Source organism: Benincasa hispida, chromosome 9 (genome assembly GCF_009727055.1).
Source record: "Benincasa hispida cultivar B227 chromosome 9, ASM972705v1, whole genome shotgun sequence".
NCBI classification, from domain to species: Eukaryota; Viridiplantae; Streptophyta; class Magnoliopsida; order Cucurbitales; family Cucurbitaceae; genus Benincasa; species Benincasa hispida.
In genome coordinates this window covers 19,399,195-19,412,433 of record NC_052357.1, presented here as the reverse complement: position 1 = coordinate 19,412,433, position 13,239 = coordinate 19,399,195, and the positions used below count along the sequence as shown (strand labels likewise).

The 13,239-nt window shown below is 33.5% G+C and overlaps 1 protein-coding gene across 1 annotated transcript; it reads left to right on the top strand.

Annotated features, from left to right (window-relative positions):
- Positions 1–9,878: 9,878 nt before the first annotated feature.
- On the top strand, positions 9,879–12,356 carry LOC120084985 (uncharacterized protein OsI_027940). The gene is made up of 6 exons (XM_039040799.1): positions 9,879–10,036; positions 10,933–11,119; positions 11,288–11,441; positions 11,548–11,594; positions 11,672–11,765; positions 11,991–12,356. The coding sequence occupies exons 1-6, from the start codon at positions 10,032–10,034 to the stop codon at positions 12,098–12,100; spliced, it is 597 nt and encodes a 198-aa protein (XP_038896727.1). The 5' UTR covers positions 9,879–10,031; the 3' UTR covers positions 12,101–12,356.
- The last annotated feature ends 883 nt before the right edge of the window (positions 12,357–13,239 follow it).

Here is a 13,239-nt window from a genome sequence, read left to right as displayed (position 1 = left end):
GTCACTCAACCAACAAACCGATGTCTCCAACCTCGAACATGATGCATTCTGGTGGTTCCAACGACGTCTAAAGTTGCCCCTTTCTTTCCAAGATTGCGGGCGGAGGCGATCCGATCGTCACCTTGGATGGTAGAGATCACTTAGGGAGGGAGGTGACAGTTGTGTACATGAAAAAGAAAATTAAAAAAAAAAAAAAGACTTGAAACATGTTTGATTACCTTGCCGTTGATTGAAGCTTTTTTTTAAAAAAAAAGGGTTCAACCAATTTATAGAAAGAATTTAAACCCTAATTGATTTATATCCTTAAGTAAAATCTTATCAAATTAGGAAATCCAATATCTAAGTTCCATTATCTTATCTTTTTATTTACTTTTTTTGAAAATGTTTGATAATGTACCTGGATTAAGCTACTCAAATTTTATCGCAAATTCAAATTATTCAATTTTGACTCTTTATCCAAGTAAAAATAAATAAATCGTGAGTAGAGCCTCCAAATTCATCCCAAATTAAAATTTGGTCATATTCCAAATTTCATACTAAATTCAAATTTTTACGCTTTTATCCCAAATCAAATTAAATTAGGGATACAACATGAAATTTCTCTTAAATTAAAATTTTGGCCATATTCCAAAATTTACCCAAATTCAAATCATTCATTTTTATCTTTTATCAAATTTAAATTTAAGGTAAAATCTCCAAATTTTTCTCAAATTAAAATTTGGCCATATTCAACAAATTCAAATCATTCCAATTTGTTTTCGATTTAATTCAAGCAAAGAATAAAATCTCAAATTTATCCCCAACCAAAATTTGGCCATATTCCAAGTATTATCCCATAATCCAAGTTTGAATTCTCAAGTTAAGTTAAAATTGAGGACTTTTATTTGTGTCAAGTTAAAATTTGGGCGTTTTCCAAATTTTGTCTCAAGTTCAAATTATTGAGTTTTTATCTTCAAATCAAAATAGATTGTAAATAAAGTTTAAAATTTGGTCAAAATTTACCATAAATTTGAATCAAACTTATGTACCAAATTCATAGTTTGATTAATTCACATGTCAAATAGAGTCAAACCCAAGAACATAAAACTTGTAGTCTGACTTAAACTTTGTTTCGAGATTCACCCACCTATATAGATGCATAAATCTCAAAAGGAGGGCATTTGTTGAATAAGAAATTTTTGGACCAATTAGAAATTGCCACGTCATTTCTCAAATTAATGACAAAATTGCCAAATCATCAAATTAGGTCAAACTAGAGGTTGACATGTGTCCCAAATTGAAATTGAAGACATAAATTGGCAAATCCCGATGGTGCTACGTGTTTTCATCATGACTTTTAGATTGAATCAAATAATTTGATCTAATTTGATATTATTATTTGAGCTAAAACCAATTGAACTAAAAAATAGGCTTAATTTGACCTAAACGTCAAATAAAGCCCAAATTCAATTAGTTAGGTCCAAAGACCAAGTCCATGGATCAACCAAACTTCAGCCCACAAAGCCCATCTGAGAACTCTATAAATAGAGGAGTTCTCTTCATTTGTGAGGATCATAAATTTTAGAATCCAGAGAGCCTAGAGAGAATTCTCTACAATCAGAAGACTCCTTGAATCCTGAAACTAACCACACTTGGAGACTGAAGTCTTATGGAGATACAAGCATTCTTCTAAGACTCCAAGCTCAAGAACATCCACTCGCTCCGCTTCCATACATCAAGCGTACGCATTCAACTGAGAGAGAATCAGAGGATCAACTATTGTAGATCGAACCACATTCGCATCAAATCAATATCAATACATACACAAGTTCAACTCCACGAAACAAGTTTCTTTAGAAACCTCGTATAAACATTGATCCTCCAAGAAGATCATCAAACCTAAAGGCTGATCATCCAAGAAGATTAATAAGCCCAAAGGTCGATCATCTAAGAAGATCATCAAGCCTAATGGCCGAGCATCCAAGAAGATCAACAAGCCCAAAATTCGATCATCCAAGAAGATCAACAAGCCCAAAGGCTGATCATCTAAGAAGATCAACCAGTTTAAAGATTAAAGTTTATTTTGAAAGCATCAAAGGGTTGTGTATTAGAGATTGTACTCGCTATACTGAAAATAATACAAATACAAAAGTTCAAATTCCACGAACCATGTTTTTCCGAAGACCTCGTGCGAACAATATCTATCACCTCTGTCATAGACCTCGTACGAACAAACTTGATTCAAATTCCACGAACTAAGTTTTTCCGGAGACCAAAGCCAATGACAAAGAAAAGACTGTCTTACAAGAAAACGAACTACAACAATCAACCTCTGTCACCTCCCTATCAGTTTAATAGCTACAAAATATGATTACAAACTCCATAAGGGCTCAATATGGAAGACCATCGCAATCTTTTTTATGTACTCCAAATCATGCACCAAGTGAATCGACAATCTGAGAATGCTAGCTGGATACCAACCTCCAAAGTTTCAACTATTCGATGGAAAGGGCAATTCGAAACAACACATTGCTCACTTTGTTGAAACCTGTGAAAAGGCAAGAACAAAAGGAGACCTGCTAGTCAAGCAATTTTTCCGAACCTTAAAAGGAAATGCTTTTAATTAGTATACCAATTTGGAGCTGAAAGTGATTGACAGCTGGGTGAAGAAATCGAATCCTACAATGGAAGCGTTTGTTTGAGAACACATTTCATCTCGCAATTTAATTTTTACATAAAGAAATTCATTATACTAAAATAGAATATTAACATGTAAATTGGCATGTTTTGGGAAAATATTAGAACCATTCATGTAGATTCCTAAGCTTTACAAACAATCCTCTCGAAGTTCCAACGAACGACTCTTCCAACGATCTTGATCACGAATGATTTCTTGAACAATTTCGAACACTACCAGTTATTCTCTAGGATTCCAATAGAGGGATAGGTAGTATTCAAATATTGAGAGAAGGAGAGGAGCAAAGAGTTTTGGAGAGTAGAGAGGATTCTCTTTATGGCTTAGGACAAATTTTGCAAAATAACACTTGTGTGTTGTGTATTGTCAGTATCTTGTCTCCCAAAGGGGCCACGAGGAGGCCTTTATATAGAGAAGGACCAAGCCGTCTTCCTCATTTTCCTATTTTTCTTTTCCACAATCAATTAATTAATTAACACTTATTTAATTCATTTAACACAATTGAATAACACTTATTGAATTTAATTTGTACATTAATTAAATAACTGTTTATACATTAAATCTAATTTAATGTATATATATTTAATTATCATAAACATCATATATATGTGTGTGTAATCTCTATTAATTAATTCTTTGTGAATTTAATTTACTTAAATTAATTAATCGAATCTTATTCAAATATTACTTTCTAATTTAATTTGAATTATAAATCATATCCATAATCAATTATATATTAATCACATTAATATATGGTTTCCTCAAATTAATTTGAACAATTCAAATCGTCCCCCTTAAATATCCTTCAGTGAGATAACAAGGGGACTTAGTGGACTTGTAGATCAGAAGCTCCAACGATATGAGATTAATTGGCTAAACTCATTAACTAAGTTAATCAATATTTGTTAACTGTGGGTACACTCCACTAAAAACCTACAGCTGCACTTTTCTCACTACAAATATATTTCTGTGTATGCGGATATAGATCAATAATAGCAAGTTAGTCCTTCACGAGTGTTCGTGACTCCAACTGGATCAAATTATTGTTTTACCCTTGGGTTACCTCAATCTGTTTATGGTCTAACCAATAAACAGAAACCCTCTCGAGTCAATGAGAGGGTAGGGTCCTTTGCTCAAGTTCCGGACACACCGCTCAAGGGAACACTCACTTACTTACCCTTAAGGTGGGAAAGAGTGAATTCCATCTTATATTATTATGTTTCCAACTCCCCACTCAGTCTTGTCCCTAAAATGGTAGGCATATTGGGTCAACAAACTAGCCATCCTCGCCTATATAAATCAAAGGACAATCCCTCGTGAACAGGAGTTCATAATATACTCAGGATTAAGACTAAGTTGCGTAGGTCATCCTATTGAAGTAGGAATCTAACTAGTTAACGGTGTTACATTTAGTGGTTACTATTTTACGGTCCAGTCTTATGAAAACTCATTATATATGATACTTTCACTCGCATGTCAACTACACGAACGCGTTGGATCATTGCATTTGTATCAAATACAAAGTGGGTCGTATCCATAGTGTTACCAAGATAAGATACCTAACCTTGTCCCTATACTATAGATCCTTTAGGTTGTATCTTGAACATTGATCCTTATATGTCTCCACATATAATTCAAGACTCATAAGAAAGCCTTGAATGTTAGTTTATCAGATTTAGGGTTATTAAGATAAAAAGAGACAAACAACATAAACAATAACATTTATTGAATTAACATCTATAACTTTTTATTGATGATGGTCAATTAATAACATTTACTATCTACGAGTTTTAGGATATCAAATCCAACAAACTCCCACTTGAACTAAAACTCTAGTAAGTGGGTTGTACACAATATTAGAATCCAAAAAGCGGGATTATTGTAAATAAATATAATAAATTAGGGCATCCATATACCCATTACTCTCCCACTTGTCCTAGATTATATAATATACATGTCTCGTAGATCTAAACTCTCTAGATAACCCTCAAACACTTTAGCCAAGAGTGTAACGATTCGAGTTCATGAGGGGTACATGAATGAACTGATATCACATCTGAATGAGAGGATTCCTGAGGACATAAAAGTATGGTTAAGAAAGGTTTAAAAGAATTGAAAGTTACTACCTATACCAATAAGGTGCACCTTCCTTTTCGGTGGCTCAATCATAAGAACTCCAAAGTTAAACGTGCTTAGCTTGGAGCAATCCTTTGTTGGGTGACCTCTTGGGAGTTTTCCTAGGATGCATGTGAGTGAGGACAAAGCATACTGAAAGGACCCGTGTTGGTTTGTGGGGACAACTTTCACTTCTAAAAAGCATTCAAGGCAATGGAGGATGACATAGCTAGGTCGCAGGAGAATATTGGGGCCATCAGAGGCCGAATCTGGATTCATAAGCAAATATCGTCCACATAAAGTGTTAGAAAAGCTATTTTATCGTTGATGGATTTCTTGTAGATACAAGGTTCATCAACGTTTTGATCAAAACCCTTTAACTCATAAATGGATCAATTCAGCTTGTAAACTTTTTACTCCTGACGTTGGGCTATGAATCCCTCAGGCTGAGACATAAGGATATTCTCTTCAAGATTTCCATTTAGAAAAGCAGTCTTGACATCCATTTGTAGCTATCGACAAGAGAATTCTTATAGACTTAAGCATAGTAACAAGGGAAAAAGTTTCCTCATAGCCAATCTCTTCCCTCTGGGTATAATACTTTGCTACTAGTCTAACTTTGAAGTTTTATACCTTTCCAGCTACGTCTTTCTTTCTTTTATAGATCTATTTGTACCCTATGAGTTTTACCCCTTCAGTGGATCTACAAGATCCCATACTGAATTGGAGTACATAGATCACATTTCATGGTCCATGACTTTGACTCATTGGTCCTTGTCTACATCATTCATTGTCTGTTTATAGGACAATGAATCCTCAAAATCATCATCTGGTATGAAAACCTAAGTTTCAGTTAAACCCAAGTAACGGTCAGGTTGTATCACAACTCTCCCACTGCGTCGAGGTATTCTCAACGATTGAGAAGAACGAGACTGACCTGAAGTATTGGTTTCTTCTAGGGGTGTTCAAAAAACCCGATCAACCCAACCCAACCCATGCGGTTTGGGTTGGGTTATCAACTCATTTGAGTTGGGTTGGGTTTAAATAAATGAAAATTTTATAGGTTGGGTTGGTTCATGGGTTCACCTAATATAATCCAAACCAACTTGAACCAACCCGAATTTATTATTAATTTTAAAATATATTTTTTTTGTTACTTATAAAACAATTATTTATACATATATTGATTTTAATTTTATTTAATTCCAATATTTTTTTGAATAATTTATTCTTCAACAACTCTTAAAAGTAGTTTTTGCACTTTTGAAAGAAAATATTCACTATATAAATTGAAATTGAGTAGTTAATCTTAATTCAATATATGAAAATAATTAAATTAGATTTTTACATATTTACGCTTTGTTTCTTTTTAGAACAAGATTTTAAATAAATGACCCGATGAAACCGAACCAACCCAACCCAAATATTTCATGGTTGGGTTGAGTGGGTTCATTTTTTAATAAGAGTTATTGGGTTGAAGAAATTTACAACCCGAACAATTGGGTTGAGTCTAAAAAGTCTTTCAACCCAACCCAACCCAACTCATGAATACCCCTAGTTTCTTCATTAACTCTTGATGAAGAACCAGCTGCATCAATAACCCTTGTTGATTCTTCAGTAGCTTCACTCAATACAATTTTGCTTCATGGTTTATGATCACTCATGTGGTCTTCTTAAAAAGATAGCATTTGTCGATATAAACACTTTATTTTCTTGAGGGTCATAAAATGAACCACCTCTGGTTTCCTTAGGGTAACCAACAAATTAGCATAATCTTGAACGAGGTTCCAACTTCTTAGGATTTGTCACTAACACATGTGTAGGACAACCTCAGATTCCAAAGTAACGTAAACTCAGTTTACGCCTCCTTCATAACTCAAAAGATGTTCCAAAAACACTCTTTGAGGGAACATTGTTCAAGACGTGAATTGTGGTCTCTACCGCATACTCCCAAAACGAGTTAGGCAATTAAGCATAACTCATCATAGAACGAACCATATCTAGTAAGGTTCTATTTCTCCTTTTTGATACACCATTCTGCTGAGGTGCACCAGGTGCTGAGAGTTAGGATTGAATTCCATGTTCTATCATATAGTCCTGGAATTCTAAATACATGTATTCTCCACTCCATCATATTGAAGTGTTTTAATTGTTTTTCCTAATAGGTTTTCAACTTCATGTCTTATACTCTTTGAACTTTTCAAAGGCTTCAGACTTATGTTCCATTAGGTATAAGTAACCATACCTTAAATAATCATCTATGAAAGAAATGAAGTATTTGTACCCTTCTCTAGCCTTTACATTCATTGGACCATAAAGATTTGAATGTATAAGCTCTAAGGGCTCTTTGACTCTATAACATTTTCCACTAAAAGGTCTTTTAGTCATTTTACCTTAGAGACAAGATTCACATGGAGATAATGAATCATCTTCTACCCATCTCCCGATTCTATCGAGATTTATGTGGTCTAATCTCAAATGTCAAAGATAGTATCATTGTTACTTGGAGAAATTCTTTGTCTTTTTTTTAGTATTAGCAATTTTAAACATCTCATGATTTAAAAGTGTCTTTGATTCAGTTGGTCTTAACACGTATAAGTTGTTTTCTAGTTTAGCTGAATAATTAGTCATACCATTTTTCATAATGAACGCAGAGTGCAATTGTTCCATTAAATAGGAAATAGAAACAAGGTTCCTTCTCATTTTGGGAGCAATATATACGTTTTCTAAAAACAAAAAATCTACTTCTAAAAAACAACTTAGCAGCTCCCATTGCAGAGCTAAAATGGTGTCTCCCGCTCCAACCTTGAGCATCATTTCACTCAATTCGAGTTGCTAGAAGGAACTAATTCCCTATAAAGAAGAACGAACGTGATTAGTGGCTCTTGAGTCAAGTATTCAAGCATCAAGGCTTCCAACTTCATATCTTCCTTTTCCTTTGTTGTGATTATTGTTGGGAGAGTTGATGGATCTAAAAGTGCCTTGTGAACTTTTTGCTGACTAAGAATGACTCTGATTTTGACTTTCCATAAGCCAAAATCACCTTTTCCATCAAAATTTTCAATTTTGAATCTTGCTACTGCCATATTGAATCAGAATTTGAATCTTGGCTCTCCAAGAATTGATTTCTTGAAAGTCTTTGTTCTGATACCAATTTATTGGGCCCAATTGACAGGGAAAGAAAATAGGCTCAAGTTGATTCTGATTCAAATTATGAGATGTGGTAGCTGCCGAGTGTGGTTTACATAGTGCCATGTTGCATACTTAATCACACGTGAGGTAAGTCTTCTCTTTCCCTTTATTATTCAGAATTATCTTTCAGTTCTTCTCTTTCGAAAGGAAAAATTCTCTCTAACCCTCAATTTCTCTCACATGGCGATTTGGCAAGGGAAAACAAAGGCAACACATGCAAGCATAAAGAATGATGGAGAAGAAAGAGTAGAACACACGTTGTACGTGGTTCGGCGAAGGATAGCCTCCATCCACGGAAAGGAGTGAAATCTTCTTGAAGAAAACTGTAAAGATAAGTTCACTCTACACCATTTCCCTAATCTCTCTTTTTTATTTTGATCTTCTTATATACATATTTTTGAAGATCTGTTACATAAAAGTTTGTTTAAAAAAAAAGGGCCATTGGAGTCATGTTCTTCAGTGTAAAGATTTGTTAAGGTATAAAATTGATTTTTTTTAGTAGTGTGACCCACAAGCTCCTTGAGCCAAATAAGAAGTGAAGTTCACAACTCTACTTCCCAACTCATTAGCCAAATATATCCTAAAGGGTCATTTGGTTAAAGGGTTTTCTGAATGAGAATTGACACAGACATCCAAAATCCATATTTGTTTTGCAACTTTCAATACATTGCCTGGGGAATTAACTATTCCAAAGCATCCTTTTTGCCCACATATAAGAGTTTTCTTTTCCCACCCAAAACTATGGTCTCTTTATTCCATCATTTTCTATTTTTCATTTTATACCTAATTTCATTTTGAATATAGTTAACTAATTAACTAATTAATATTACTTTCACTAAATCAATATAAATATTTGTTTTAATAAATTAATAATAATCTATTAAAATATTTACTTAATTAGTTAAATTTAGTTAGTAAAAAAATTCATTATTCAATAATAATAATTGATTACTAACATTTTTTTTTTATAAATAAACGATTATTTATTGAGATCAATTTTAATTTGATCTTTCATGATGAACATATGATCATTGTTGATTATTTATAACTAGTTTATTATTTATTATTTCATTCATTATTTATATCATATTTATTTTAGAAAAAAGCAATATTCTTTATTAACATATCCTATTTTTATCTATTTTCACTTTTCGTATAACATATTTGTCTATTAAAATATATTTTTATATTATTTAATTAAAATTAAAATTACTAAGGATTGAGCTTAATTAAAACTGATTAAATATTAGATTATAATTAAGGATAATTGTTTTAAACGGTAAACCTGCTTAATTAAATGAAGGATATTATATGCCTTTTGGTTGCAACACATGCATTTTCAAATTAACAACTAAACACAATTTTTAAATTTTGAAATCGGAACAAAAAATGTTTTCAAATATAGTGAAAAAATAATTTATTTTTCGTTTTTTTAAAACAAATTTTTGGATCACAAACCAAATATGTTTAAATATTTGAATTTGTTAGAGAGTATTTTTTTTTTTAAACCTCATAACGCAAAGAAAACAAAAAAAAAATCACTATTAATTAATCATAAATCTAGTCAAAGAAATAAAAAATCTAATTTGTCCCTCGAAATAAAAAAAAAAAAGTCCAACGCCGTAACAGGCAACACAGTAAGCAACCCAATTTGCATAATGAGCACAAAAGAAAGAAAAAGAAAAAATTCTAAATGCCCACCCATCCCATCACTTACATTCTTCCCTTCAATGAAATCCAATAAGAAAATAATAGAGGGTATTGTTGGATCTAGGGCAAGCAAAAGCCCAATAAGAATAATATGAGCCCATGACCATAGAATGGAAGCCAAATTCAACACAAAATTGAAAAGTTAAGGCATCCAAAGAAGTGAGGAAGATTGTAGCTAGAAAGTACTAGAACCCTCATTCCCTCTTCTTTTATTTCCCACAACTCATACCGCCCACTTGGCTTATCTTCTGCCTTAGGGTTTCTGTTTCTTCTTCCCCTCTTCCTTTCACTTTCTCTAGGGTTTTTCACTTTCTACATCATCTTTGTATAATCCGAAGCAATGAGGTAAATTGCTGCTCTCTCTCTCTCTCTCTCAACCTTGATTTTTCCGTAGATTGCATTCTTTTGGGTGTCTTTTTGATCTGTGATTTTGTGATCTTCATTTTCCCCATTTTTACTTCTCCAACTGTACTGGGTTGTGCCAAATATATGAGATCATTGTAGATTCGTTGCTGATTTTCTCTCTTTTACTTTGGGTGTTGGGAATCAGAGTCTATCTTGTGAGTTGTTGGGTAGAAATGTCTTACCAAATGGTTTCCCCCCCCTAATTGATGTGATTTTCGGGCTTGGAATTTGTAAAGGCTTGGTTGGTTTTGAGCTGAGAATTGTGGGAATATCATGGTGGTTTATTTAGGGTTTTAAGAAGTTCCTGTTTTTCTTAGTTGGGATGGTTGTAAGTTTTGATTCTGGTATCACCCATGCTTTTTTTTTTTCTTTTTTTTTTTTTGTTGATATTTCTTCTTGTGTGCAGTGTTTTCTCACAAGGGTCCCAGTATTATTTTTCAAACATATATTTATTCAAGTTTTCTGTTGACATCATGTACTGTACATTTGGTCGGCTTGCATTTTTGTTTTTAACTTATAGGGGCTTGAAATTAATCTGTAAGTTGTTGGGTCAACTTAAAGCTGAGATTTGTTTCCAACTTGGTTAACTGAGGCCCTATCTCGTTAGCCTTTTTTTTTTTTTTTTTTTTTTTTTGCTGAATTTGATTTCAAAACAGCTTCTTGGCTTGTCGTTTCAACTTGTGATTAGGTGGCTGGCTCTTTGATATGTGGACTCATAAACACGATTTAGTTAAATTCATACTTTTGAGGATTTCCTATATGAACATACCTTTTGAGACTGTTACAACTTATTCATACATCTGTGATTGTTGATAACATTTGTTTAATAAATGTAGTCGTCATCCTGAGGTGAAATGGGCTCAGAGACTGGACAAGGTCTTTATCACTGTACAACTCCCTGACTCAAAGGATTCTAAGGTTAATCTTGAGCCGGATGGAGTATTCACTTTCTCTGGTAGTGCTGGTTCAGAGAATCACCATTATGAACTGAAGTTGGAGCTCTTCGATAAAGTTAATGTTGAGGTAAGTAGACATTACTTCTCTCATAATTCCTGCCATGGCCTTTCCATTTAGAGTAGGCTTTTATATAATGAATGGACCCTGTAGTTTGCATCTAATTTCTAGTTGTCAGGAAAATTTGAAGAAATGTATGATATACAGTTTGACAACACAGAGTTCTTGTTCTAACAGGAAAGTAAAGTTAACATTGGAGTTCGGAGCATATTCTGCATACTAGAAAAGGCAGAGAAGGGATGGTGGAAAAAGCTATTGCGTGGAGATGGAAAGCCACCCCATTATGTCAAAGTAGATTGGGACAAATGGGTGGATGAGGATGAAGATAATGGTAGTCCTGCCGTGCCTCAAGTTGTTGGGTTTTTACTGTGAACTATAATTTTTTTTAATCCTTTCTTGCGTTTCTAATGTGTATTGTCTGTCTTTTGGTTTTTCAGGAACTGCTGGTCTAGGTGACTTGGATTTGGGAGGCATGGACTTTTCGGTAAGGATGTGTTAGTTGAACTGGTTGCTTTATTCCGTATCTCTATATCTTGTTCTAATCAATGTTTTATCTTGCAGAAATTTGGCGGTATGGGTGGCATGGGTGACATGGACATGGGAGACATGGGAGATATGGGAGATGATAATGACTCCGACGAGAGCGATGATGATGGTAAGTTCCCATTTTTCTTAAGCAATGCAGAATGCTTTATTATTGTGCCTGAGGTCTGGCAATTGTATCTGAAGTGGTTGAATTATTATAGGCAATTGAAATAATGTCGACAGTATTTCGACAACATTGTTCACTCTTTTATGTTGGCTGTAGCTCGTTTGCTATATTTGGTTGAAGGGATCAATTAGCTGTTTTGTGTTGATGATAATCTGTTTTATCTTATAGAACAAGAGGTGTCAAAGCCAGAAAAAAGCGAAGCTGCGAAGCCGGAGGCTGAAATCAAAGGTGGAGTTGGGTCCTCAGAAGAGAAAAAGGAAGCTGCAGCTAGCACATGATTTTGCAGGGTTCATAAATAACCAAGCATTCTATAATGTTTTCATAGTTGTGGCTTGAATTTTTGAGCTTTATGATGTGGCCTATTTCACTGTATTTCACTGGAACTGCTATTTTTGAACTGCTTAAAATCTTTGCAATCCAGGGAAGATATTATTTCTCTAGTTTATAGATGCATTAAGAATGAGTTGAACTGAGCTGTGTGGGCCTTTTTCTCAGTTTATGATACGGTTTGCTTAGAATTGTTTATGATGCTCAGTTTATGATGTTCAGTAATTTGGAGAATTCCATGGTTCGGTTGGCTGTGAAAATTACCTAAAAATTACCTAGGAAATCAGGGATGACTTGACAAATTTTTTGAGAAAGTGCCCCTATCCAAGAATCTCAAGTTTGGTTTCTTCTCTTTAGTTTGAGTTTTATATAAAGTTCGAGTTTGTTATATGAACTTCTAAGATCTTATCTGTTTACTTTCCAACTCAATTATGCTAGATTTTAGTCGATTTCATTTTGACCAGACTTTCCTAAGTTGATGAATAAATTTTGTTTGAAATAAAGACCATGACAGACTGGGACTAAAATTGAAAACATCGACTAAAATGAAACAAAATTTTCAAAAGTACACAAGCAAAATTTATTTTTCAGAAATCCGTAAATTATTATTATTATTATTATTTTGAAAAAACAAATCGGTAAAATTTACGTCTTAGTATTGTTGGTTCTTCCTATTTGGATGGTTTTTTTTTTCCTTCCTGCAAAGACCATCTGAAGACCATTACAATGGGATTCTATTGATAGATTAATTGTAATGGACTTCAATCATAAACATAATAAAATAAAATTCTGAATATCACATATATCAAATGATGATGGTAGTAAATGTGAAAGATTCATATTTCTTATATTACTATAATAATAGTAAAGGTAGTGACTTGGCATAGTTTTAAACAGAATTCAGTTGAACACCCTCCACTTTTTAATCCGATATCTTATTTTAATTACAAATTTGGGACCGCCTCAGTTCAATACGATTATGAAACACAACTAAACAATAAACCTAATCAAATAAGGTTCGTTTTTTAGGTTATCATCGATGAATTACATGTCCCTTAGAACAAGCGTGATCTCAATTGTTTATCTTAAT

Excerpts from the sequence above, each read along its gene's own strand:
- LOC120084985 (XM_039040799.1), top strand. Across the intron at positions 11,120-11,287 it reads TCGATAAAGTTAATGTTGAG|GAAAGTAAAGTTAACATTGG; the intron begins GTAAGTAGACAT and ends TTGTTCTAACAG. Across the intron at positions 11,442-11,547 it reads GGATGAGGATGAAGATAATG|GAACTGCTGGTCTAGGTGAC; the intron begins GTAGTCCTGCCG and ends TTGGTTTTTCAG.